The following is a 25,999-nucleotide window of genomic DNA, read 5'->3' on the forward strand; positions in this document are numbered from 1 at the left end:
TAATGCACAAGAAAGCCTGCAAACCTGTCCTGTTAAACTGCTGTATGGTCTTGGCCACCATGCTGCAGCTCAGTTTCAGGGTCTCAGCAATCTTCTTATAGCCTAGGCCATCTTTATGTAGAGCAACAATTCTTTTTTTCAGATCCTCAGAGAGTTCTTTGCCATGAGGTGCCATGTTGAACTTCCAGTGACCAGTATGAGAGAGTGAGAGCGATAACACCAAATTTAACACACCTGCTCCCCATTCACACCTGAGACCTTGTAACACTAACGAGTCACATGACACCGGAGAGGGCTAATTGTGCCCAATTTGGACATTTTCACTTAGGGGTGTACTCACTTTTGTTGCTAGCATTAACAGCTGTGTGTTAAGTTATTTTGAGGGGACAGCAAATTCACACTGTTATACAAGCTGTACACTCACTACTTTACATTGTAGCAAAGTGTCATTTCTTCAGTGTTGTCACATGAAAAGATAGAATAAAATATTTACAAAAATGTGAGGGGTGTACTCACTTTTGTGTGATACTGTATGTACATTTGGAGATATCCAGTGGTTGGATTTCTTCTCATATCATGGTTTACTGTGCATGACTCTGACTCACTAAAAATACTTAATATAATATTGCTACTAATAATAATAACTAGAATACAATATCATAACATATAATAATAAAAATAATTTATAAGTGATGTATCATGTGTACTAGATTCAGTAGCAGTGCCACAATTCTATTAACCACTTGGTGCCCGAACTATAGCCGAAAGACAGCTATAGCACGGGCTTCCTTTTGCCGGGAGGGCGTACATGAACTTCCTCTAATTCTTGCGCTGCCCCAGGGGGCACATGATCGGCACGCTCTGTGATCCCTGAGTACTTGGGACTCTGTTGATCATAGATCGGGGTAAAGGGCCAATCACAGCAGTCCCTTTGCCATGTGATCAGCTGTCAGCCAATGACAGCTGATCACGGAAGTAAACAGAAACCGGTTATCAGCTTTTTTTTCCTCACGCTGTCAGCGTGAAGAAAAGAAGAAAGCCGTTAGCCAGCTACTGTTAGAGGGACATTGGTCCCCTTAGTGCCCACCAGTGCCACCTATCAGTGCCTCATCATCAGTGTCACTTATCAGTGCTGCCTATCAGTGCCGCCTACCAGTGCCGCCTACCAGTAACTATCAGTGCCCATCAGTGCCACATATCAGTGCCAACTATCAGTGCCCATCAATGCCAACCATCAGTACAGCCTCATCAGTGCCTTCTGATCAGTGCACATCAGTGCTGCCACATCAGTGCCCATCAGTGCAACCTATAAGAGCCCATAAGTGCCCATCAGTGAATGAGAAAAATTTTATAACAAAATATGAAAAACTTTTTGTTTGTTTCACAATGTTTGCTTTTGTTTTTGTTTCTTTATAAACCCAGGGGCGGTTAAATATCACCAAAAGAAAGCTATATTTGTGTGAAAAAAATGATAAAAATATCACATACAGTGTTGCATGACCGCGCACTTGTCATTCAAAGTGCAACAGCACTGAAAGCTAAAAATTGGTCTAGGCAGGAAGGGGGCATAAGTGCCCAGTAAGCAAGGGGTTAATGTTTATCAACCACAGTGTAATACTCAGACCAAGCAGTGATGTCCAAAATAAATATACCAACACTATGACTATCATATAAAGTGCCAATCTATATGTGTTAACACAATAAATATGAATAAACCAAAAAAGGTCCTTTTTTTGTGCTTCACGTCCACTTCATCAAGCAGAAAAAAAAGAACATTTATTTCACTAAACTGTCAAGTGATATGTTTACTCTTCACATTTCTTTGGTGTGAGGATTATTAAAATTAATGTTTAATGCCTGTTACTTTTGGTGCTCATACCTTGCAAGCAGTTATTTAATTGTAACAAGGTTTACTGTGCTTTGCACTGGTTCTGTGGAGTTTTTTTGATTCCTTTGTGTCCACCTCGCCATATATATGTTGTATATATGTATATACAGTGGGGGCGGAAAGTATTCAGACCCCCTTAAATTTTTCACTCTTTGTTATATTGCAGCCATTTGCTAAAATCATTTAAGTTCATTTTTTTCCCTCATTAATGTACACACAGCACCCCATATTGACAGAAAAACACAGAATTATTGACATTTTTGCAGATTTATTAAAAAGGTAAAACAGAAATATCACATGATCCTAAGTATTCAGACCCTTTGCTGTGACACTCATATATTTAACTCAGGTGCTGTGCATTTCTTCTGATCATCCTTGAGATGGTTCTACACCTTCATTTGAGTCCAGCTGTGTTTGATTATACTGATTGGACTTGATTAGGAAAGCCACACACCTGTCTATATAAAACCTTACAGCTCACAGTGCATATCAGAGCAAATGAGAATCATGAGGTCAAAGGAACTGCTGGAAGACCTTAGAGACAGAATTGTGGCAAGGCACAGATCTGGCCAAGGTTACAAAAAAAATTCTGCTGCACTTAAGGTTCCTAAGAGCACAGTGGCCTCCATAATCCTTAAATGTAAGATGTTTGGGATGACCAGAACCCTTCCTAGAACTGGCCGTCCGGCCAAACTAAGCTATCGGGGGAGAAGAGCCTTGGTGAGAGAGGTAAAGAAGAACCCAAAGATCACTGTGGCTGAGCTCCAGAGATGCGGTTCGGTGATGGGAGAAAGTTGTAGAAAGTCAACCATCACTGCAGCCCTCCACCAGTCGGGCCTTTATGGCACAGTGGCCCGACGGAAGCCTCTCCTCAGTGCAAGACACATGAAAGCCCATATGGAGTTTGCTAAAAAACACCTGAAGGACTCCAAGATGGTGAGAAATAAGATTCTCTGGTCTGATGAGACCAAGATAGAACTTTCTGGCCTTAATTCTAAGCGGTATGTGTGGAGAAAACCAGGCACTGCTCATCACCTGTTCAATACAATCCCAACAGTGAAGCATGGTGGTGGAAGCATCATGCTGTGCTGGTGTTTTTCAGTTGCAGGGACAGGACGACTGGTTGCAATCGAGAGAAAGATGAATGCGGCCAAGTACAGGGATATCCTGGATGAAAACCTTCTCCAGAGTGCTCAGGACCTCAGACTGGGCCGAAGGTTTACCTTCCAACAAGACAATGACCCTAAGCACACAGCTAAAATAACGAAGGAGTGGCTACACAACAATTCCGTGACTGCTCTTGAGTGGCCCAGCCAGAGCCCTGACTTAAACCCAATTGAGCATCTCTGGAGAGACCTAAAAATGGAGAGGATCTGCAAGGAGGAATGGCAGAGGATCCCCAAATCCAGGTGTGAAAAACTTGTTGCATCGTTCCCAAAAAAACTCATGGCTTTATTAGATCAAAAGGGTGCTTCTACTAAATACTGAGCAAAGGGTCTGAATACTTAGGACCATGTGATATTTCAGTTTTTCTTTTTTAATAAATCTGCAAAAATTTCAACAATTCTGTGTTTTTCTGTCAATATGGGGTGCTGTGTGTACATTAATGAGGAAAAAAATGAATGTAAATGATTTTAGCAAATGGCTGCAATATAACAAAGAGTGAAAAATTTAAGGGGGTCTGAATACTTTCCGTCCCCACTGTATGTCTATACCTATAGATTCATACTCTCTGGGGTTGATTTGTTAAAGGCTAATAAGTTGTGGACTTTGCAATAAAAGTTGTACTTTGCAGGAAAATTTGCCCCGTAGCTTAGTGAAGGTGGGGAAGTTTCACTTTGCAAAGAATACTCAATTATGTGCAAGGAAAATTAAAAAAATATGAATTTTTGCTTGTACATGACTAGCTGAAGATAGCTAGAAGAGCTTCACCTCTTTCATTAAGCTCTGGGGAAAATTCCCTTGCAAAGTAAACAGCCTAAAGCCTCGTACACACGATCGGATTTACGGCAGGGAATTGTATGATGACAGACTGTTTGCCTAAAATCCGACCGTTATTACGCTCCATCAGACAATTGTTGTCCAACTTTTCACTAACAAACGGCTGTCAGGCTAGTAAATTTTCGGCACACAGCAGTCTGTTGTCAGATTTTCTGTCACACAAATTCCGAAGTACAAACACGCATGCTCGGAATCAGTGCTCATCAAATACAACATTAGCAGAAGGTGCCCAAAGGGTGGTGGTCAAGAGCTGAAATTCCACTTAGTACGTCACTCCGTTCATGTTTGTTGGCCCACAATTGTGTACCGTTTGAATGCAAGACAAGTTCCTGTAATGGAGAATTAACATTCGTGACGTGGCAAATTTTGAAATCTCCAAATGCAGCGCACAATTCTCATCTTCTATAATGTGATAATAATAAAGCTGCTTTGCTGGTGATACTGATGGAGTTATAGCAAACAAATTTTCAAGGGCTTTTTTTTCTAGTGATATCGAGAATAATATTATTATGTTTTTTTGTTTTTTTTTATTTGTGCAAGTTACCACAACACCATTATCCTGTAGTTTTTAAGATCAAAGATACAACTATGTTGGTGTCCCTTGTCAATTTTACATTGTATTTTTTAATATGTAACTGCCTACTCCCAAACTGTCATTTGAAGTAAAACACATAGGCAATTTTTTTTATTGTGCATTAAAAAAAGAAAACAAATAAAATTACACATGCTATCTGCCAATAGAACTTAAACAAAAAGTGCATTCTATGCATCCAAAAATATAGAAAATATACCAAATCAGATCATTATTCAACCAAAAAAATAATGTCAAAGCAATAACTCCAAGGCCAATAATAAATAACACGTTATCTCCTCCGATTCCGCAACATGTCTGGTTGACGAACGGCCATTCGTAAACTAACTGAAAAGCACAAAATGAAAAGCGCAAAATGAAAAGCGTGAAATGAAAAGCGCGAATCAACACTCACCAAACTTCTGCTAACACGAAATTAGCAGAAGGAGCCCAAAGGGTGGCGCTAAAGAGCTGAAATACAACGTAATGTGTCACTATGTTCGTATTTGTTGGCCAACAATTCCTTGCAGTTTGTATGCAAGACAAGTGTGCGCCAACGCTATTCGGACAAAAGTCCATGGTTTTGTTGGCCAACAATCAGATCATGTGTTTGAGGCTTAAGGGTTGTCAGTCATAAAAATGCACTGCACCCAGGTAATGTCTATATCTGCAAACTCCGCCCACCCTGCACATTAACAAAGCTGAATAGATGTTGTATTATAATGGGCCTACACACTAATGCCCCGTACACACGGTCGGATTTTCCAACAGAAAATGTGTGATAGGACCTTGTTGTCGGAAATTCCGACCGTGTGTGGGCTCCATCACACATTTTCCATCAGATTTTCCGACACACAAAGTTGGAGAGCAGGATATAAAATTTTCCGACAACAAAATCCATTGTCGGAAATTCCGATTGTGTGTACACAAATCCGACGGACAAAGTGCCACGCATGCTCAGAATAAATAAAGAGATGAAAGCTATTGGCCACTGCCCCGTTTATAGTCCCAACGTACGCGTTTTACGTCACCGCGTTCAGAACGATCGGATTTTCCAACAACTTTGTGTGACCGTGTGTATGCAAGACAAGTTTGAGCCAACATCCGTCGGAAAAAATCCTAGGATTTTGTTGTCGGAATGTCCGAACAAAGTCCGACCGTGTGTACGGGGCATAAGACGCATTGGATGCTCTCACTGGCCACCAGCACTGGATGGATGAAGATGGATCAGGCATGATTATGTAATCATAAGCTTTTGATTCATGTTAGGGTAAATAGATAACAAAATACAATACTAGATCAGCAAAACTGGTCAGGTCTAGCTTCAGCAACAACAATTCTTGCTTTGGGGTAAAAGCTGGATCTGGGCTTTAAAATACTTATTATTTCACCATATTATAGATGCACATTTTTGTCAACAGAAAATGCAAAAAAATAATATCACCATCATTGTACTTCTGGGGTTCCAAGGTCTTCATAATGCCAAGATTTTGTTCTTATTATTGTTGCTTGTCATGTTCTGTTTGACCCTGATGGGGAACCTTTTGATCATTGCTCTGGTTTCATTAAGCAAAAACCTCCATTCCCCCATGTACTTCTTCATCACACAAGTGTCTATATTTGACCTCTTACTTACTACAGATATTGTTCCCAACATGTTCCCAATTATACTAAATGATGGGGGTACAATTACCTTGAGAAGCTGCATTGCTCAGTTCTTCTTCTTTGTCAATGTAGAAGCTGCCGAATGCCTCCTATTTGCAATGATGTCTTATGACAGGTATCTGGCCATCTGCAACCCATTCCACTATAGCACATTAATGAGTCCAATGTTTTGCCTTAAATCAATAGTTTTTACATGGCTTTTGAGTTTTGTGATGACTTTATCTGATGCCATTGCTACTTGGAATTTAGCATTTTGTGGAAATAATGTCATTGACCATTTCTTCTGTGATTTTACTCCTGTGTTGGGACTTGCCTGTTCCGATACTACCATAGTTCATATTCAGTCTTTTGTATTTTGTGTTGTGGTATTAATTTGTCCATTCATAGCAGTCATTGTATCTTACATCTATATTGTCTATACCATTGTAAGAATCCCATCCATTACGGGAAGGAAGAAAGCTTTCTCTACTTGCAGTTCTCATCTCACTGTTGTGTGTCTATTTTATGGTGCACTGATATCTGTTTATGTTGTTCCCACTGAAGGACAATCCTTAATCATCAATAAAGTTTTGGCTCTTCTTTATACTGTAATGACTCCATTTCTTAACCCAGTCATTTACAGCTTCAGGAACCAAGACTTCAAGGAAGCTTTGAGGAAGTGGAGGCACCAGTTTCATCAAAATATTTAACAAGATTCATGTTACATTCCATGTTGAAATTGAGTGCTTTCTAATGGCACATCATTTTATCTCATTTAACCACTTCAACACCGGGCCTATTCTGACACTTCTCTCCACTCTTCCCCTCCTCCACCCTCCAAACATTATATATTTGTAAGCAGAGGCCCTAGAGAATAAAATGGGGGGTGTTGCATTTTTTTTATGTCACACAGTATTTGCGCAATGACTTTTCAAACACAATTTGTTTGGGAAAAAATACACTTTAGTGAATTTTTTTGCAAAAAAGACAATATAATACCCAATTGTTTGTTAAAATATACAGTGGGGGGAATAATTATTTGATCCCCTGCAGATTTTGTACATTTGCCCACCTACAAAGATAGGAAGGGTCTATAATTTTAATCATAGGTGTATTTTAAATGATAGAGACAGAATATCAACCAAAAATCCAGAAAAAAAAACACATGATAGAAATGTTATAAACTGAGTTGCAGTTCAGTGCATAAAATAAGTATTTCATCCCTAAGCAAAACATGACTTAGTACTTGGTGGAGAAACTCTTCTTAGCAAGCACAGAGGTAAGATGTTTCTTGTAGTTGGTTACTAGGTTTGCACACATATCAGGAGGGAGTTTGGTCCACTCTACTTTACAGATCTTCTCTGAATCCTTAAGGTTTCTTGGCTGACGGTATGTTTTGGGTCATTGTCAAGCTGAAAGACCCATCCATGGCCCATCTTCAGTGTTCTGGCTGAAGGAAGAAGGTTCTCATCCAAGGTTTCTCAGTACATGGCCCCATCCATTGGCCCCTCAATGTAGCAAAGTCTGTCTGTATGTTTAGCAGAGAAATAGTCCCAAAGCATAATGTTTCCACCTACATGCTTGACTGTAGGGATGGTGTCATGCCAAAGAACATCTAAATGATTTAGGGAAGGATTGGGAGAAAATGCTGTGGTCAGATGAAACCAAAATTGAGCTCTTTGGCATTAACTTGACTCACTGTGTTTGGAGGAATAAAATGCTGACTATGACCCTAAGAACACCATCCCTACAGTCAAGCATGGAGGTGGAAACATTATGCTTCAAAGAAGTGGCTCAAGAAGAAGCACATTAAGGTCATGCAATGGCCTAGTCAGTCTCCAGACCTTAATCCTATAGAAAATGCATGGAGGGAGCTGAACCTTCGAGTTGCCAAGAAACCTTAAGGATTTAGAGAATATCTGTGAAGAGGAGTGGACCAAAATCCCCCATGAGATGTGTGCAAACCTGATAACCAGCTACAAGAAATGTCTTACCACTGTGCTTGCCAACAAGGGTTTCTCCACCAAGTACTAAGTCATGTTTTGCTTGGGTATCAAAAACTTATTTTACTCACTGAACTGAAACTTAATTTATATCATTTGTTTATATCATTTGATTTAACATCTGCAGGGCATCAATTAATTATTTTCCCCACTGTAAATAATGATGTTATGCCGAGTAAATAATACCTAACATTGCACATGCTTGTGGAATGACGCCAAACTATGGTACTTAAAAATCTTCATAGGTGACACATTAAAAAGCCTTTACAGGTTACCAGTTTAGAGTTACAAAGGAGCTCTGGTTTGCTCTCACCTTAACTTTTGTGGCGATACCTCACATGCATGGTGCGATCGCAGTTTACATATGCATGTGGAACTGACAAATGCATTTGCCTTTGTGCGCAAGCATGGTTGGGTGGGGACGCTTTACTTTTTTTATTGTAATATTTATTGTATTAGATTGTTTTTACACTGTAACTTTTTTTTTATCACTTTTATTACTATCACAGGGGATGAACAACATCCCTTGCGATAGCATGGACAGTGACAGGTCCTCTTTATGCAGAGATCTGAAATCTACTAGACCTTACATCTTTCCTCTGCCCTTCAAAGCATCAGATCAACTCAAGATTGATTTGATCTGATGCTTGTACAAGTGGGTAATGGATTTTTTACATGAGACCGAAACTGGAAATGATAAATTCTTTGTCACAAAATGGGGGGGAAACATCTATTCCTATCACTGTAACTCATGAACTGGAAGAGGCCGGGCTCCTTGGTCACTCGGGAGAGCCTGGTAAAGGCAGTGGTGTCTGTCCATGGTTTCCATAAACTTTCAAAGTGTTGGCTTTTGCCTGTTCTGACAGAGAGGGCTTTTTCATAGGAATGGTTCCGATGTACTAACGATAAGACTTCAGATTTGTTGGGTGTTTGAGATGCTTTCCAATGTCTAGCTATCACTGTTCTAGCAGCTATAAGTATGTGGGTGGTCACTGTACGATAGGATAGGGGCAAATCATCAATTTGTAGGTTCAGGATTTCTAATGCAGGGTTTGGCTTAAGGAAAATTCCTGTGATGTCAGAGAGCAATTTAAATATTTTGTTCCAGAAACTTGAGATATTTCTGCAGGACCAAAACACGTCGGAATTGTGTACACATGATCGGAATTTCCGACAATGGATTTTGTTGTTGGAAAATTTGAGAACCAGCTCTCAAATTTTTGCTGTCGGAAATTCCGACAAAAAATGTCCGATGGAGCCTACACACGGTCGGAATTTCCAACAACAAGCTCCCATCGAACATTTGTTGTCGGAAAATCTGATCGTGTGTACGTGGCAAAAGGCTACCTGTTTGCCAACAGAGTCTTCAACAGAGAGCAGAGTTATGTAGATACAATTTGGACAATTGATAAGGGGTAAGATACCATCTAGATAGTAACTTTTGCAGTAATTATCAATGATTAACACATTAAGATGACGAGTATAACAATTTAAAAGCTGAGAACTATTGGGAAGAAGTATAATGGCAGGTACACACAAGCAGACATTTCGACCGGACTGGTCCGACGGTCTACCGACCGGACTCGAGTCCGTCAGAAAGATTTGAAACATGTTTTATTTCTAGGTCCGTTGGACTTTTGGGAAAAAAAGTCAGCTGGAGCCCACACACAATCGAATTGTCCGACGGAGTCCGTTACGCTGGACCAAGTCTGCCGGAAAGCCCTCTCGTGTGTACGCGGCATAAGCCTGTCCCAGATCAGTTTCACATTTAAGAATTGCTCTCATTTCACAAAGACCAGATTTTGTTGAGCATGTTATAAAAAAGTGAGATTCACTTGGCCCGGCTATGTATTGAGGTGAAAAAAGACCACACTGACTGATCAACTGAAACCGTGGGAAGAGGGTGTTTAGACAGAAAGTTCCTTATGCGAAATAAATGGGAATTGATCAGAAACAGTAAATCTAAAAGATTGTTTTAATGTGGCTATGTCTTTTAAAGTGGTTGTACACCCTGTACAACCACTTTTACCTACAGGTAAGCCTATATTAATGAATACCTGTAGGTGCTGGAAATATCTCCTAAACCTCCACGTTTTAGGATATATTTAGGAAAAAGCCAAGCGCCAATGTCATCGGCGCATGCACACTTTAGAAAGGGCAAATCGTGCCCTTTCTAATAGGGGTCATGCCGTGACTGCCGGCTCCCACGCGCATGCGCAGGAGTGATGTCGCGCGACTTCGGCCAGTCACAGAGCCAGAGTTTGCGGCCCCGGAAGGAAGTGGGGTGAAGATGGACACTCCCTGCTAGTGGGGATGACGGTGACATTGCAGGCTTCGGTTTCAGGTAAGTGACACATAATGGGCTACTATGTGATGCATAGTAGCCCAATATGCTTTACCTTTGCAGGAAAATAAAGAGGAAGTAAAACCCACCAGGGTTTACTTCCTCTTTAATACAGTGCCATCAAAAAGGTCATCAATTCACAACATGCTTTTATTAACCCATTGATCAATTTTTATGTAGGGGATATGATATTCCAAAGTTTGAATGTGGAAGCGTATCTGGTGGCTATGTGTAGATTGGGGGGGTGTAGAAGCAGTTTCCTCCAGGCCAGGAGAGTAGCTCTGATGGTAAGAGTAAAGTTATCCACTACCAATGGTTTCCATGTGTCAGCCAGAAGAAGTAATGGGTCAGAAGTTGCCCCTAAGTGTTTTTCTATTTCCACCTATAAAGTTTCTGAATGCGGGTTGAACGAATGTTATACCAGGGTACATCTTTGACTACAATACTGGGCACTTTCACCCCATTATTGCCCAGGCAAATTTTCAGCTTCCCATGCTGCCGCAATTTGAATGACAATTGCGCAGTCATGCAACACTGTACCCTTATGAAATGTTTATATATTTTTTGAGACATATAAAGATTTCTTTTGGTGGTATTTAATCACCACTGGGTTTTTTTATTTTTTGCTAAACAAATAAAAAAAAATTGATTAAAAAAAAAAAATTTTCTTAGTTTCTGTTATAACATTTTTCAAATAAGTAATTTTTCTCCCAGTGGTGATTAAATACTACCAAAAAAGAAAGCTTTATCTGTCTCAAAAAAAATTATACAAATTTCATAAGGGTACATTGTTGCATGACCGCACGATTGCCATACAAAGTGCAACAGCATGGAAAAACTGAAAATTTGACTGATGTGCACTGATAAAGATGCACTGATAGGCTGAACTGATGGGCACTGATGAGGAGGCATTAAGGAGGCTGCATCAATATGTGGCACTGTTGGGCACTAATAGGTGGCACTAAAAGGCGCTGACAGGCAGCACTGATGGTCACTGATAGGTGGCACTGAAGGGCGCTGACAGGCGGCACAAATGGGCACTAGGTGGCATTGATGGGCCTTGCTAGATGACACTAATGGGCACTGATAGGCCGCACTGATGAAGAGGCACTAATAGGTGGCACTGATGGGCAATAATAGACAGCACTGATGGGCAATGATAAGCATGAATGATGGGCACTATTATTCAGCACTGATAGGCAGCACCGACGGGCACTGATTGGCACAGATGGGGCTGCTGATCAGTTCCCTGGTTATCTTTGCAAACATCCCCTGTAAAACTTGCCATTTACCAGCTCTTCTCTCGTCACGCTGTGACAGCATGTAAAGATCAGCTGTGATTGGCCCTTTTCTGTGATCTGTGATCAACTGTGTCTGAAGGACAAAGTTTTCACAGAGCCCGCCGGATGTGTTTCCAGGGGGCAAGCGCAGGGGGGGTTCTGGGCAACCTCCTGGAATGAGAGAGCTGCACTGTAGCCTTTGTTTGGCTATAGCGTGGGTCTGTAGTGGTTAAACTGCAGATCAGTGACCCATTATTTACACAGAGATGGTAATAGCTTTAAGTTAAGAGTTATCTTTTTTTGTTGTGTGTCGTTTTAAGATTCTTTATATAATTTTTGTCTGATTAAAGAACACTGGTTATTAGGAGCATGTTTACATTCACTTACTGTTGAATGACTCACTACTTCTTCTGGAAGTCTGTCTCATGCATTTATTTCTGTTTGGATTATGTAATATATTCTAACATAATCCTTGAATTTTCCCCATGTTTGAGGTCTTGTTTCAGTCACCAAATGGAGCTATCTGTCAGTAATTAGCTGACACCTGTGCTCCACTGCTCACTACAAACCACATTATGAATCAGATCCTCTCCATATGAAGACATCAGACAGGCCACACTCGATATGTATGAGCTGGGGAGATATGGGATCTGAGGTTTGATAGCTCCATTTGGTGTCTTTGGATGTTTCATTACCACCAATGAATCCAGAGTCTGGGTCCATTTGCTAAGCTCCGGAGGGCTTTTTTCTATACAGGCTTCCCCTGATCCGCTGTAGTGGGGGATCATGGGGTTCTGGTAAGCGGCAAGTGGTGGATTGAACACAAGAGTTTTCACATCATAGAAGATTATATTTAATTCAATTTATATTTTGATGGACTTTTCTATTACTTTATTATTTTTGTATTTCACTATATATTTATTTTTTCACAGGTGTTTGGCTATTTTAGTGTTTGAACATTACACTATATGCCATGTACATTTTTAATTTAATTTCATCAACATTTACTGATTTTTATTTTAATTTTGGTGTCACATCAATATTTGCCAATTTGTTTACGGTACATGGTACATGCACATGATGTTTGGGCAGTATTATGGATCAACGTACACATTATTAAGTTAATGCTTTAGCGTGATTCTATTATCTTTCTTTATTGATCTAGGGCAGTGATGGCGAACCTTGGCACCCCAGATGTTTTGGAACTACATTTCCCATGATTCTAAACTACACTGCAGAGTGCATGAGCATCATTAGAAATGTAGTTCCAAAACATCTGGGGTCCCAGGGTTCCCCATCACTGAAATAGGGCAACGGTTTGATAACATTGAGCAAAAAATAGACAACATTGTTTATAGAGTTACTCAAAATTCTTCTGAAATCACTCTGTTACATGAAAATGATTTAGAAACCTGCTCGTGGGTATATTAGAAGGGTTCCCGAAACAACCAAAGATATTAATGCAATAGCACATACTGTACCCTAATGAAAATGGCCCAACCTAATGTGGATGCTCTACACCAAGATACACAGGGTGCTTGCACCATCGGGACATGGTGTGCCCCTAGAGACATTATTGTCAAACCACACTTCCTCCAAACTAAGGAAGCCCTTATGAGGTTTGACCAAGACAACTCAAACATCAAAGTCTTTGTCAGTAAGCTTCAAGTCTTTGAGGATTTGGCTCCAATAAAAAATACAAAAGAGGAGGGCCCTTAAGCCGTTGCTGACGTCTTTAGCTGTTCAAAACGTCTATTACCACTGGACATTTCTGCTTTTCCTTCTTCTTCCAAACCAAGGCAAAAAAATTACTAATGGACTTGGGCCTCATCTCTACCAGCCCCTCTTCTTCAGGTTACTCTTCCCTTATCTCCGCTCTGATCCAAGGCTATAGGAAAGTATAAATCTCCTTGTCTGAGGACCTGAATGTGGACTAGTGCCTACACCCCAAAACTCATATGTGCCTGTTGGGAACTGTTCTGTGTCTCTTTTTGAACCTTTATACTTTCTCTCTGCCTTAACTTCCCACTACTGGATATTTCACCCATTGATTACCATTGGGACTCTACTACATTGCGTGTTGGGATGCCCAGCCTGTTTATCTGTTTTTCATCTTATATTTTTCTATCTAAATATAAGTAAATATAAGTGTTTTATTAAACTTTTAGGTAAGCAGGAACTTGCTTGTTAATCCCTTTCACCTTTTCATTATCCCACCCCCTTCCTCTTCCTCATCCCCTTGCAACCCTCCCCCTCCTTTTTTTCTGTCTCTTGAGTTAGCAACCTAAAGAATACCTCAGCATTTACTGTCAAATTATTCTTCTATATTCCTTCTTGTTGGTGTGGGGTGTCATGCTAACCACTTGGCCACTACAATGGAAATTTGGGGTTGCCCATGGTCCCCCCTCTGGGCTTTGAAAACATTGTTACACTCACATGTATGTTTGAACCTGTGTAGTGCTGGAGAGGGTATACATGCCCTCTTTAGTAGGACCTTCTTCAGGATATTTCCCCGGGGGAGACTCTTTCACAGTCTGGTGTCTTTCTGATCCAGATCAAGTGCCCCAGTCAGTTGTCTGCTCTTGTTTGACATTACTGATTGTTCATAAGTTAACTGGATAGCTTACTTCACTCATGCCTATTACTTCTATTGAGTTAATAAAGAGTACCTGTCACCACCTTTTACTGTCACAAGGGATGTTTACATTCCTTGTGACAGCAATAAAAGTTGTCTTTTTTTTTTAAAGAGACAATGTAAAAAAATAAAAATAAATAAGGATTTTTTTTAAAGCACCCCCGTCCCTGCAAGCTCACGCAGCAAAGAAAATGCACACATAAGACACGCTTGCATATGTAAACGGTGTTTGAATAACACATGTGAGGTATCGAGGCGATCATCAGAACAAGTTCAATAATTCTAGCAAAAGACCTCCTCTGTAACTCTAACCTGGTAACCGTTATTTTATTTTTAAAGCATCACCTATGGAGATTTTTAGGTACCGTAGTTTGTCGCCATTCCACGAGCATGGGCAATTTAAAAAAACAATGACATGCTAGGTATCTATTTACTCGGCGTAACATCATCTTTCACATTATACAAAAACATTGGGCTAACTTTACTGTTTCGTTTTTTTTATTCATGAAAGTGTATTCTTTTCAAAAAAATTGCATTTGAAAAACTGCTGCGCAAATACCGTGTGACATAAAATATTGTAACGATCGCCATTTTATTCTATAGATTCTCTGCTAAAAAATATATATATATAATGTTTGGGGGTTCTAAGTAATTTTCTAGCAAAAATACAGATTTTAACTTGTAAGCAACAAATGACAGAAATAGGCTTATGCCGCGTACACGCGAGCAGAGTTTCCGTCGGAAAAATCTTGGATGGTTTTTCCGACGGAATTCCGCTCAAGCTTGGCTTGCATACACACGGTCACACAAAAGTTCTCTGAACTTTCGACCGTTAAGAACGTGGTGACGTACAACACTACAACGAGCCAAGAAAATGAAGTTCAATGCTTCCGAGCATGCGTCAAATTGTTTCCGAGCATGTGTATGAATTTTGCACGTCGGAATAGCATACAGACGAACGGCATTTCCGATTCTATTTTTCCGTCGGGAAAATAGAGAACCTGCCCTCAATCTTTTGCTGGCCGAAATGCCGCCAGCATAAGTCCGATGGAGCATACACATGGTCGCATTTTCCGACCAAAAGCTCACATCAGACTTTTGCTGACGTATTTTCCGATCGTGTGTACAAGGCATTAGGCATGAAAGGGATAAAGAAAATGATCTGCTCCTATTCAGACAGCTAGCCACTGACCTTCGAAAACTGTCCATTATGCCCTTTTCATGGTTCGGCAGGATACACTCTATTAAAAAAACTCCCAGAACCCTATATTATTTTAGGATGTTACACCTGGTGATTCCAGGTAGGGTTCTAAAACTTATGCAAGCTAAACTCCCTTGTTTTACTTGGAACAATAAAACTACACTGTATACGCCAAAGATTCACAGAGGGCCAGGGGTTCCCAATCTTTCGACCCACCTGCATGCCATACAAATAGCACTCCTGGTACTGATTATTTTTGAGACATTTTCAACACAATGGGTTGAAATGGTAGCACTAGCTTGTCCCAGAGTCCCTGTCAAGTTGCTGATATGGCTACTTAGTAGATTGCGACCTCCCATCCTTTGCCTATCCCTTTCTTACACTCTTGCGGTCTGGGACTGATACAGATATGCAAAAAGGTTACACTCACCTGATACACCTCTTGCTCCACTACTTAACAACCCGGGGCTCCATATTTATGTTAATGGTGGTAAAACAAGGAGTTGCTGTGGAAAGGAGATCTCCTGCATGGAAATGAGCCATACTCCTTTAAACAGTTTCAAACTAACTATGGCTAAGTTGAAGGAAGCTGCTTGCCATCTTTCTCTTATGTCTTTTGAGCTTTCCTGCAGAGCTGCCACAGTCATAAAAGGCTGCATATCTACCATCTATGATCTTTTTACAACTTTGACACACAAACTTCCCTATATGATCCAATGGGAACAAAACGTGGGATCTAATTTTGAGCTTGAGGAATGACAGACAGTAGCTAAGAACTTGGTGAAAGTGTCCCTTAATCGTGCTTTGGTGGAATCCAATTATAAGACTTTTTCTAAGGTGATGTATGGTTCCTACAAGAATTGCTAAAATGTGTCCACAAACCAACCCATCTTGTTTTAGATGTTGTGTTCAAGTGGAAACTATGTCCCACATTTAGTGGCAATGCCCCAAACTCACCAGATTCTGGATTATAACCTTCTACTTTAATATGTGTGGTAACTGAAGTAAATGTCCTTAGGACCCCAAAATACCCCTATTTCAAAAAATGGACAATGATACATCTAAGAAATGGAAACTATTGTTATCTTATATTATTTTTGTATCTAGAATTGCCATAGCAAGATGTTGAAACCAGTCAGTGACTTACGTTATGCAAAAATTTTATTGGATCATGATTGATGACAAACTCTTGTGTACCCTTTATAATACCCAGTCGAAAATTGACAAAACATGGCAGTCATGGCTTCATTATCTCGAGAGGGTGTAGTGCTGACCAGGGACTCTCTCTCTCTCTCTCTCTCTCTCTCTCTTTCTATACTTACTTTCCCTTTCATCTTTTCCCCCTTCTAGCGACAATGATACATTTTGCTATTACTATATAGGTTAATTCATGTAGACACTTGGCGTAGGAAAGACAGTAGGAAACAGTCTTCAGATGAGAATATTGACTGTGAGATTCAAATTTATTGGATTCTGTTTGTTTTATATCATGTAAGCACATGGTAAACCACATTTTTGTTTTCTTTTTCTTTCTTTAGATTTTCTTTTATTTTCAGAAAGAAAAACAATTTCCATAAAAACCTACATAGTAGAGGTAATAATGACAGAACATCAAATCTATAAACACATTACAAAAAAAACAAACATTTAGACCAACTCTGAACAACACATTTATAAATATATATCAATTGAATAATCAAACATTTACCCCATCTCAGCTGAAAGACCAGGACCCTAATTCAGGGGTCCTAAAATGCGACCATGCCCAGGGCAAACTCCCCCATGGGTCAGGAAAAAAAAAATCCTTCCTTTTCTTACCCCTTTTTCTTTCCACAACCAAACTTTTGTATTCTCCAAGTTTCAGCAATCTGTTCCAATAGGATGATTTGTTGTAACTCTGTTTCTGACTATACCAAAGTGCCTGAGCTGCCTGTTGCACTCCACTAGGGGAGCCTTCTTTCTTCTCCAAAACTCAATAAAAAGATTGAAATATAAAATGCCATAATAATACAGTTTGCTGATTCACTGATAAAAGGGCAGAGGAGCAGAGTTTTTCTGATCAATCAAATTTGAGTTCTAAATGTTGCAATTCGCAAATGGAGCAATGTTTAAAACTGAATTCCACATATAATTATTTTGCATAATGACACTGTTAATATGTGTATTGCATACTTAGCCAGTTCCTGTGGATAAGGAGAATCACTGTACAGCCCAACACAGCTAAAGAGATCCTCTCTGTCTTATGGATCCTATGCCAAGCAGCTTCCCTGCTGCATATTAACCACAGAGGTCTACTCTCTTTGTATGAGTGCCATTCAAAGAACCAATTTTTTCCCTCAATAAATAGGCATTCTCTGATTGGATGCAGTGAAGATTGTGATGTCACCACCCTGCCTCACCTCCTCACCCAATCAGAGAACACTTTGCAATGCAGGGCATTTTTTCAATGGCACCTGTGCCAATCAAGCGACCCCCTGCATTTTAACATGCATCAGGGCAGCTACTCAGCACAGGATCCAATAGACAGTGAGGATCACAGTAGTAGTGGTGGTTACTACCTGTAATTCTCTACTTCTACAGGGATTGGCCAGGTATGAAATATGTGTACTCTACATTGGTTCAGGCTGGAACAATGTAACTATGGAATTCATTAAAGTCCATACTAGCCTCAACCAAATGCCCCCTCTTGAATTATTCTAGGACGTAGATACTTTCTAATAATTTTTTCATGTGGCACATACTATATACCTGGAATACAGCTTTAAGTTTTGTTGTTTCCTACACATTCCCGTGCAATGACTCAAGATCCGAAAAAATATCCCAACTTGAGCTAAATCATTTTAAAGCGGAGGTCCGTTTAAAAAAAAAAAAAAAAAGTCAGCAACTACAAACACTGTAGCTGCTGACTTTTAATAAGGACACTTACCTGTCCAGCAAGCCCGTGATGTAGCCCCCCCCCCGAGGCCGATCCTTCCATCGGATCGGGTGCCGGCGCCGCCATCCTAAGGGAAACAGGCAGTGGAGCCTTGCGGCTTCACTGCCCGTTTCCTACTGCGCATTCGTGAGTTTCACGCAGCGCTTTGTAAATGGCCCTGTTGTTTTCTGGGACACACACATGTCTCAAAATACAATGGGCCAGCTCATCGAAGAGAAGGAAGTGACAGAACAGCGCCGCGAAATAGGAAGAGACAGATTAGGGAGACTGCCTAGCAACAGGGGTTTCTGGTAAGTAAAAAAAAATGTTTTTTCAAATTTTCTTTATATATTTTTTTTTTTTAGAATTTTGATGTAATTTTTTTATTGTAGGGTGAACCTTCGCTTTTAAACACAACTAAAATAAAAAAAAGTGTTCAAACACAATGAAGAATAAAGTTGACAATGAGACATTAGTAAAACGTTGATGCAAACCAACCATTACTTTGAAAAAGTTTGTTAACTACAACTAAGAGTATAATCACATGAGAATATAAATTCTCTATTGTAAATTCTCAATAGGCTATTAAGTCATTTTCTAATGCGTATATAACGTATAATATATTATTCTTTCACCTCACAATATCAGTCAGCCTGGTCTGTCTGGTCTAATATCCATTGGCATGGTTGAACAAGATGGACATGTGTCTTTTTTTCAGCCAGAAGCCAGACTAACTATGTAACTATGTGACTTGTCACCCAAACTTTACACCCCGGATTATGTGATCATCTTCTCTGTGTAATTTGATTTATTCATCATTATTTTAGAAACTGAAAAAGACAGGATGGAAAAAACTGACCGTTAAAAGCTTTTATTGCATTATGCGCACATACTCGGTATCATCCCTATTCAACCCTATCTCATAGAAACAAAAGTTATCAGCAGTTCAACAGATGCCGAGATCTGAAGGTATCTCTAAACAGCTGTTCCTGATTCTCTTAGTGTTATCAGTATTATGCAGTGATTATATTCTGATAACTATTGGTATATTTTAATTTTTTTTTTTTTTTACCTATATAGACTTCCATGTGTTAACCAGGCAATTTTTAAAGAAAAGATTTATGGGATAAGTAAGTGAAATCATCACCAAAAGCTAAAGATTTTCTATTTTAACTGGTAAGAAATGTGTCCCTCTTGTGGTTTTCTCTTTAACCACTTCAGCCCCGGAAGATTTTACCCCCTTCCTGACCAGAGCCTTTTTTTGCGATTGCGTCACTTTAACTGACAATTGCGCGGTCGTGGGACGTAGCTCTCAAACAAAATTGATGTCCTTTTTTCCCACAAATAGAGCTTTCTTTTGGTGGTACTGTATTTGATCACCTCTGCGATTTTTTTTTTTTTGCGCTATAAACAAAATAAGAGCGACAATTTTGAAAAAAACGCATTATTTTTTATTTTTTGCTATAATAAATATCCCCAAAAAATATATAAAAAAACATTTTTTTTCCTCAGTTTAGGCCGATACGTATTCTTCTACATATTTTTGGTAAAAAAAAATCGCAATAAGCGTTTATTGATTGGTTTGCGCAAAAGTTATAGCGTTAATAAAAAAGGGAATAGTTTTATGGCATTTTTATTAATAATTTTATTTTGACTAGTAATGGCGGTGATCAGCGATTTTTATTGTGACTGCGATGTTATGGTGGACATGTCGGACATTTTTGACACATTTTTGGGACCATTGTCATTTATACAGCGATCAGTACGATTAAAAATGCACTGATTACTGTGTAAATGACACTGGCAGTGAAGGGGTTAACCACTAGGGGGCGGGAAGGGGTTAAGTGTGTCCTAGGGGAGTGATTACTAACTGTAGGGGGGATGGGCTAGCTGTGTCACTACGCTGATCACTGCTCCCGATCACACTGAGCAGAGATCCATGACACTTGTCACTAGGCAGAACGGGGAGATGCTGTTTACATCAGCATCTCCCCGTTCGTCCTCTCCGTGAGGCGATCGCGGGTATCTCGGCAGTAATCGAGTCCGCAGGATCTGCAACCCGACTCCCTGAACTCCCGGCCGGCGTGCGCCGCCTGCTGCGCGCACGCAATGGCATGGTGCAGAATTCAAATGGACGTACCTGTAAGTCCATTTGCCCAGCAGTGCCATTCTGCCGACGTACATCGGCGTGCGCCGGTCGGGAAGGGATTAAGTATTTACTCAATTCCAGTTGTTTAAGTATTTATTCATCCACCTCATGCTGTGGTTTCTAACTCTGTCCCTACAGGATGTACAGTGCCTTGAAAAAGTATTCATACCCCTTGAAATGTTCCACATTTTGTCACCTTACAACCAAGAATGTAAATGCATTTTATTGGGATTTTATGTGATAGACCAACACAAAGTGGCACATAATTGTGAAGTGGAGGGAAAATGATAAATGGTTTTCACAATTTTTACGAATAAATATGTGAAAAGTGTGGGGTACATTTATATAGCGCCCCCCGGAGTCAATACTTTGTAGAACCACCTTTCATTGCAATTACAGCTGCAAGTCTTTTTGGGGCTGTCTAAACCAGCTTTGCACATCTAGAGAGGGACATTTTTGCCCATTATTCTTTGCAAAATTGCTCAAGCTCTGTCAGATTGGATGGAGAGGGTCTGTGAACAGCAATTTTCAAGTCTTGCCACAGATTCTCAATTGGATTTAGGTCTAGACTTTGGCTGGGCAATTCTAACACATGTAGAAAAAATGATCCGCACTCTGGTCATTGCTCTCAAAATTTCTTCATTTTATAGAATAGCCACAGTGAACAAACACAGATTAAGTCAGTTGGCACGTTTCAGCCTATAAGGCCTTATTCATAACCATATTACAGACATAAAACTTTGAAACAAATAGTAGCTCTAAAGATCCATTCCATACCATTATAGCTCTGGCTGTATGTTTAGGGTTGTTGTCCTGCTGGAAGGTGAACCTCCACCCCAGTCTCAAGTCTATTGCAGACTCTAACAGGTTTTCTTCTAATGCCCTGTACACACGGTCGGATTTTACAATGGAAAATGTGTGATAGGACCTTGTTGTCGGAAATTCCGACCGTGTGTGGGCTCCATCACACATTTTCCATCGGATTTTCCGACACACAAAGTTTGAGAGCAGGATATAAAATTTTCCAACAACAAAATCCGTTGTTGGAATTACTGATCGTGTGTACACAAATCAGACGCACAAATTGCCACGCATGCTCAGAATAAATAAAGAGATGAAAGCTATTGGCTACTGCCCAGTTTATAGTCCCGACGTACGTGTTTTACGTCATCGCGTTCAGAATGATCGGATTTTCCGACAACTTTGTGTGACCGTGTGTATGCAAGACAAGTTTGAGCCAACATCCGTCGGAAAAAATCCTAGGATTTTGTTGTCGGAATGTCCGATCAATGTCCGACCGTGTGTACGGGGCATAATATTGCCCGGTAATTTGGCTCTATCCTTCTTCCCATCAACTCTGACCAGCTTCCCTGTCCCTGCTGAAGAAAAGCATCCCCACAACATGGTGCTGCCACCACCATGGTTCACGGTGGGGATGGTGTGCTCAGGGTGATGTGCAGTGTTTTCCATCACACACTGCTTTTTGCTTTTAGGCCACAAAGTTAAATGTTGGCCTCATCTGACCAGAGCACCTTCTTCCACAGGTTTGCTGTGTCCCCCACATGGCTTCTCACAAACTGCAAACAGGACTTTGTATGGCTTTCTTTCAACAATGGCTTTCTTCTTTGCTACTTTTCCATAAAGGCCAGATTTGTGGAGAACACGACTAATAGTTTTCCTGTGGACAGATTCTCCCACCTGAGCTGTGGATCTCTGCAGCTCCTCCAGAGTTACCATGGGCCTCTTGGCTCTTCTCTGATTAATGCTCTCCTTGCCCAGCCTGCCAGTTTAGGTGGACGGACATGTGTTGGTAGGTTTGCAGTTGTGCCATACTCTTTTTATGTTCCAATAATGGATTGAACATTGTATCGTGAGATGTTCAAAGCTTGAGATATTTTTTTGAAACCTAACCCTGCTTTAAACTTCTCCACAACTTTATCCCTGACATGTCTGGTGTGTTCCTTAGCCTTCATGATGCTGTTTGTTCACTAAGGTTCTCTAACAAACCTCTGAGGGCTTCACAGAACAGCTGTATTTATACTGAGATTAAATTACACACAGGTGGACTAAATTTACTAACTAGGTGACTTCTGAAGGCAATTGGTTGAACTAGATTTTTAGTTAGGGGTATCAGAGTAAAGGGGGCTGAATACAAATGCACGCCACACTTCACATATTTATTTGTAAAAAAGTTTGAAAACCATTTATAATTTTCCTTCCACTTCACATATATGTGCCACTTTGTGTTGGTCTATCACATAAAATCCCAATAAAATAAATTTACGTTTTTGTTTTTAACATGACAAAATGTGGAAAATTTCAAATGGTACGAATACTTTTTTAAGGCACTGTATGAGGCATCGGGAGGAACCATAGCGTTGAGTCAGAGAAACTTACTGTATATTTAACCATCTGACTCATCCATTACTTTCAGTAGGTTGCGGACAGCAAAGTGATGATTTTTTAAACACTTGTCTACTAATGATATATATTCTGAAAGAAGAGACCCTGGAGAATAAAATAGTGCTAGTTGCATTTTTTTATGTTTTACAATATTTGCAAAACTGTTTATCAAACACATCAGGAAAAAATACACTACAATTTATTTTACTGCAAGAAAACACAGTATGATATTTATTTTTTGGGTAAAACATAAAATATGAGGTTACCTTGACTAAATAGATACCAAACATGTCAAGCCCTAAAATGACATACACTCATGAAACTGGGTATCACTAAATCACTTAGTTTATTTTTCTTAACTTAGGAAATTTTTTCTAACATAATATGTAAAATAATAAAAAATGTTTTTTTCAGTAAAGATTTTACACAAATAGCACCACGCTGAAAAGGCATTCCAAAATTACAAAACTTTTATACTTAAAGGATGTGACATGTCATTTTTAACCCCCCACCCATTTCCTATAACTGATCAAAATACTTTTTTTCAGTTACCTTAAGCTGAGGTCCTAAGACACTCCAGCACCAAGTCCTTCTCCTTTTCTGTTTACATCCTGCATGTGTCCTTTTTCTGGTGTCCACTCCTTGCATGAGGTTAGATGGGTTGGGCAAGAAGGGGTGGGATAGGGATCATAGTTTACCCAGAGTTTGAGCTTTATTTAATATGGAGGTGAAGATCAAAGACAGTATTTGACCTGTAGCTCAGAAGAGCTTTTTCTTTTTAATGTGACTACATGATCTACAGAGGTAAAATCTGTAGATTGCTAGTGTAGTTTGTGGACATCTGACCATCACACTTATATGAGTTTGTTGGATATCCCATTGCAAAACCATTAATATGGAGTTCTCACCCTCTGTAGTAATAACAGCCTCCACTCTTGTGGAATGGATATCTCAAAACATGTTTGAATTTATTCCCATTCAGCCAGAAGAAGCGCTTGTGAAGTCAGATATGTATGTTGGATGAAAAGGCCTGAAACAATTCATTTTGCTTAACTTAAGTGATTGAATATCTTTATCTACAGAAAATGCATAAGAATAATATCACAATTGTTGTTCTTCTGGGGTTCCAAGGGCTTCATAATTTTAAGATTGTTCTCTTCCTAATGTTGCTTATCATTTATGGTCTGATGCTGTTGGTAAATGTTACTATAATTTCCCTGGTTTCATTAAGCAAAAACCTCCATTCCCCTATGTACTTCTTCATCACACAAGTGTCCATATGTGACATCTTACTCAGTACATATATTGTTCCCAACATGTTTTTCATTATACTAAATGATGGTGGCACAATTTCTTTGCAAAACTGCATTGCACAATTTTTGATGTTCGCTGATGCAGAAGCAACTGAGTGCATCCTTTTGGCGGTGATGTCCTATGACAGGTACTTGGCCATTTGTAGGCCGTTTCACTATAGCACTATAATGAGTCCAACATTTTGCCTTAAATTAATAATTTTTACATGGCTGTTGAGTTTTGTGATGACTATATCCGAAGCCATTGCCACAAGCAATTTAACATTCTGTGGAAATAATGTTATTGACCATTTTTTCTGTGATTTTGCTCCTCTGTTGGGACTTGCCTGTTCCAATGCTATCATAGTCCATAGCCAAACTTTTTTATTTTGTATTGTGGTATTAATTTGTCCATTTCTAACAATAGCTGTATCATATATCTATATTGTCTATACTATTGTAAGGATCCCATCCATTACTAGAAGGAAGAAAGCTTTCTCTACTTGCAGTTCTCATCTCACTGTTGTGTGTCTATTTTATGGTGCACTGATATCTGTTTATGTTGCTCCCACTGAAGGACATTCCATAACTACCAATAAAGTTTTGGCTCTTCTTTATACCGTAATGACTCCATTGCTTAACCCAGTCATTTACAGCTTGAGGAACCAGGACTTCAAAGAAGCTTTTAGGAAGTGGAGGAACCAATTTAATCAAAATAATTAGCAAGATTCATGTTATGTTCTTTCTTGTAAAACCATTCTGTACTTAAATTGAGTGTTTTTTGATGGCACTTAATTTTATTTCATTTAACCCCATAATGCCTGAACAAAAAACATATCTTAATGCAAAAATGCAGTTTTACGACTTTAGAATGTGTTAGTAAAACTATACATATTATCTCAACTACTTAGTGTATCCAGGTAACTTTGGAATGTGTTAGTAAAACTATACATCCTTGCCCACTGACACACAAGATCACATGAAAGTATCACAGGCAATAAAAGCATATTTTCGTGAAAATGCATCAGATGAGCTCCCCTTATTGACCATATGGGCAGCCCATAAATGTGTGCACAGAATCAGAATGGGGGCCAGAAAAAAAAGGGAAGCTGAGAGGGAATTGAAAGAGCTGGTGGCCAAAATAATTAACCTAGAAGCCCAACATAAGCAATCGTTGGGTATTGGAACAGCTGATGAACTGTTAGATTTACGCAAACAGCTGCAGTCTATATTAAACTTGAAAGCACAGAGAATCCTTTTTCTAAAAAAAGTTTATTTCTATGAACATAGTGATACAACTGGAAAATTCCTAGCGAAAGCACTGAAAGAGGCACAATTATCTACAAATATATCAGCCATAAAAAACAAATACAATCAGTTGATCCATGAGACTGAAAAAATTGCCCAAGTTTTTCATAAATATTATACTGAACTGTATAACCTACCACAATCACATAAACCAGCTGAATTGATTGGGACACGTCCTCAATTAATCAAGCAATTCCTTATAGATAGCGGGTTACCCGTACTAGAAGAACAGGATACCTAGCAGTTAGAACTACCAATTACTGAAGATGAGTTAATACAGGCCATTAAATCACTTAAGCCAGGAAAAAGCCCAGGCCCAGACGGTTTTACCACACACCATTACAAAGCCTTTCAGTCACTATTGAT

The 25,999-nt window shown here is 39.6% G+C and overlaps 2 protein-coding genes across 2 annotated transcripts; both read left to right on the forward strand.

Moving 5' to 3' along the window:
- The first annotated feature begins 5,884 nt into the window (after positions 1-5,884).
- On the forward strand, positions 5,885-6,814 carry LOC141134246 (olfactory receptor 6J1-like). The gene has a single exon (XM_073623822.1). It carries the CDS (start codon positions 5,885-5,887, stop codon positions 6,812-6,814), a length of 930 nt encoding a protein of 309 aa, XP_073479923.1.
- Positions 6,815-24,118: 17,304 nt separating this feature from the next.
- On the forward strand, positions 24,119-25,048 carry LOC141134247 (olfactory receptor 11L1-like). Its single transcript, XM_073623823.1, has one exon. It carries the CDS (start codon positions 24,119-24,121, stop codon positions 25,046-25,048), a length of 930 nt encoding a protein of 309 aa, XP_073479924.1.
- Positions 25,049-25,999: the final 951 nt, after the last annotated feature.

This window comes from Aquarana catesbeiana, linkage group LG03 (genome assembly GCF_042186555.1).
Source record: "Aquarana catesbeiana isolate 2022-GZ linkage group LG03, ASM4218655v1, whole genome shotgun sequence".
Taxonomy (NCBI): Eukaryota; Metazoa; Chordata; class Amphibia; order Anura; family Ranidae; genus Aquarana; species Aquarana catesbeiana.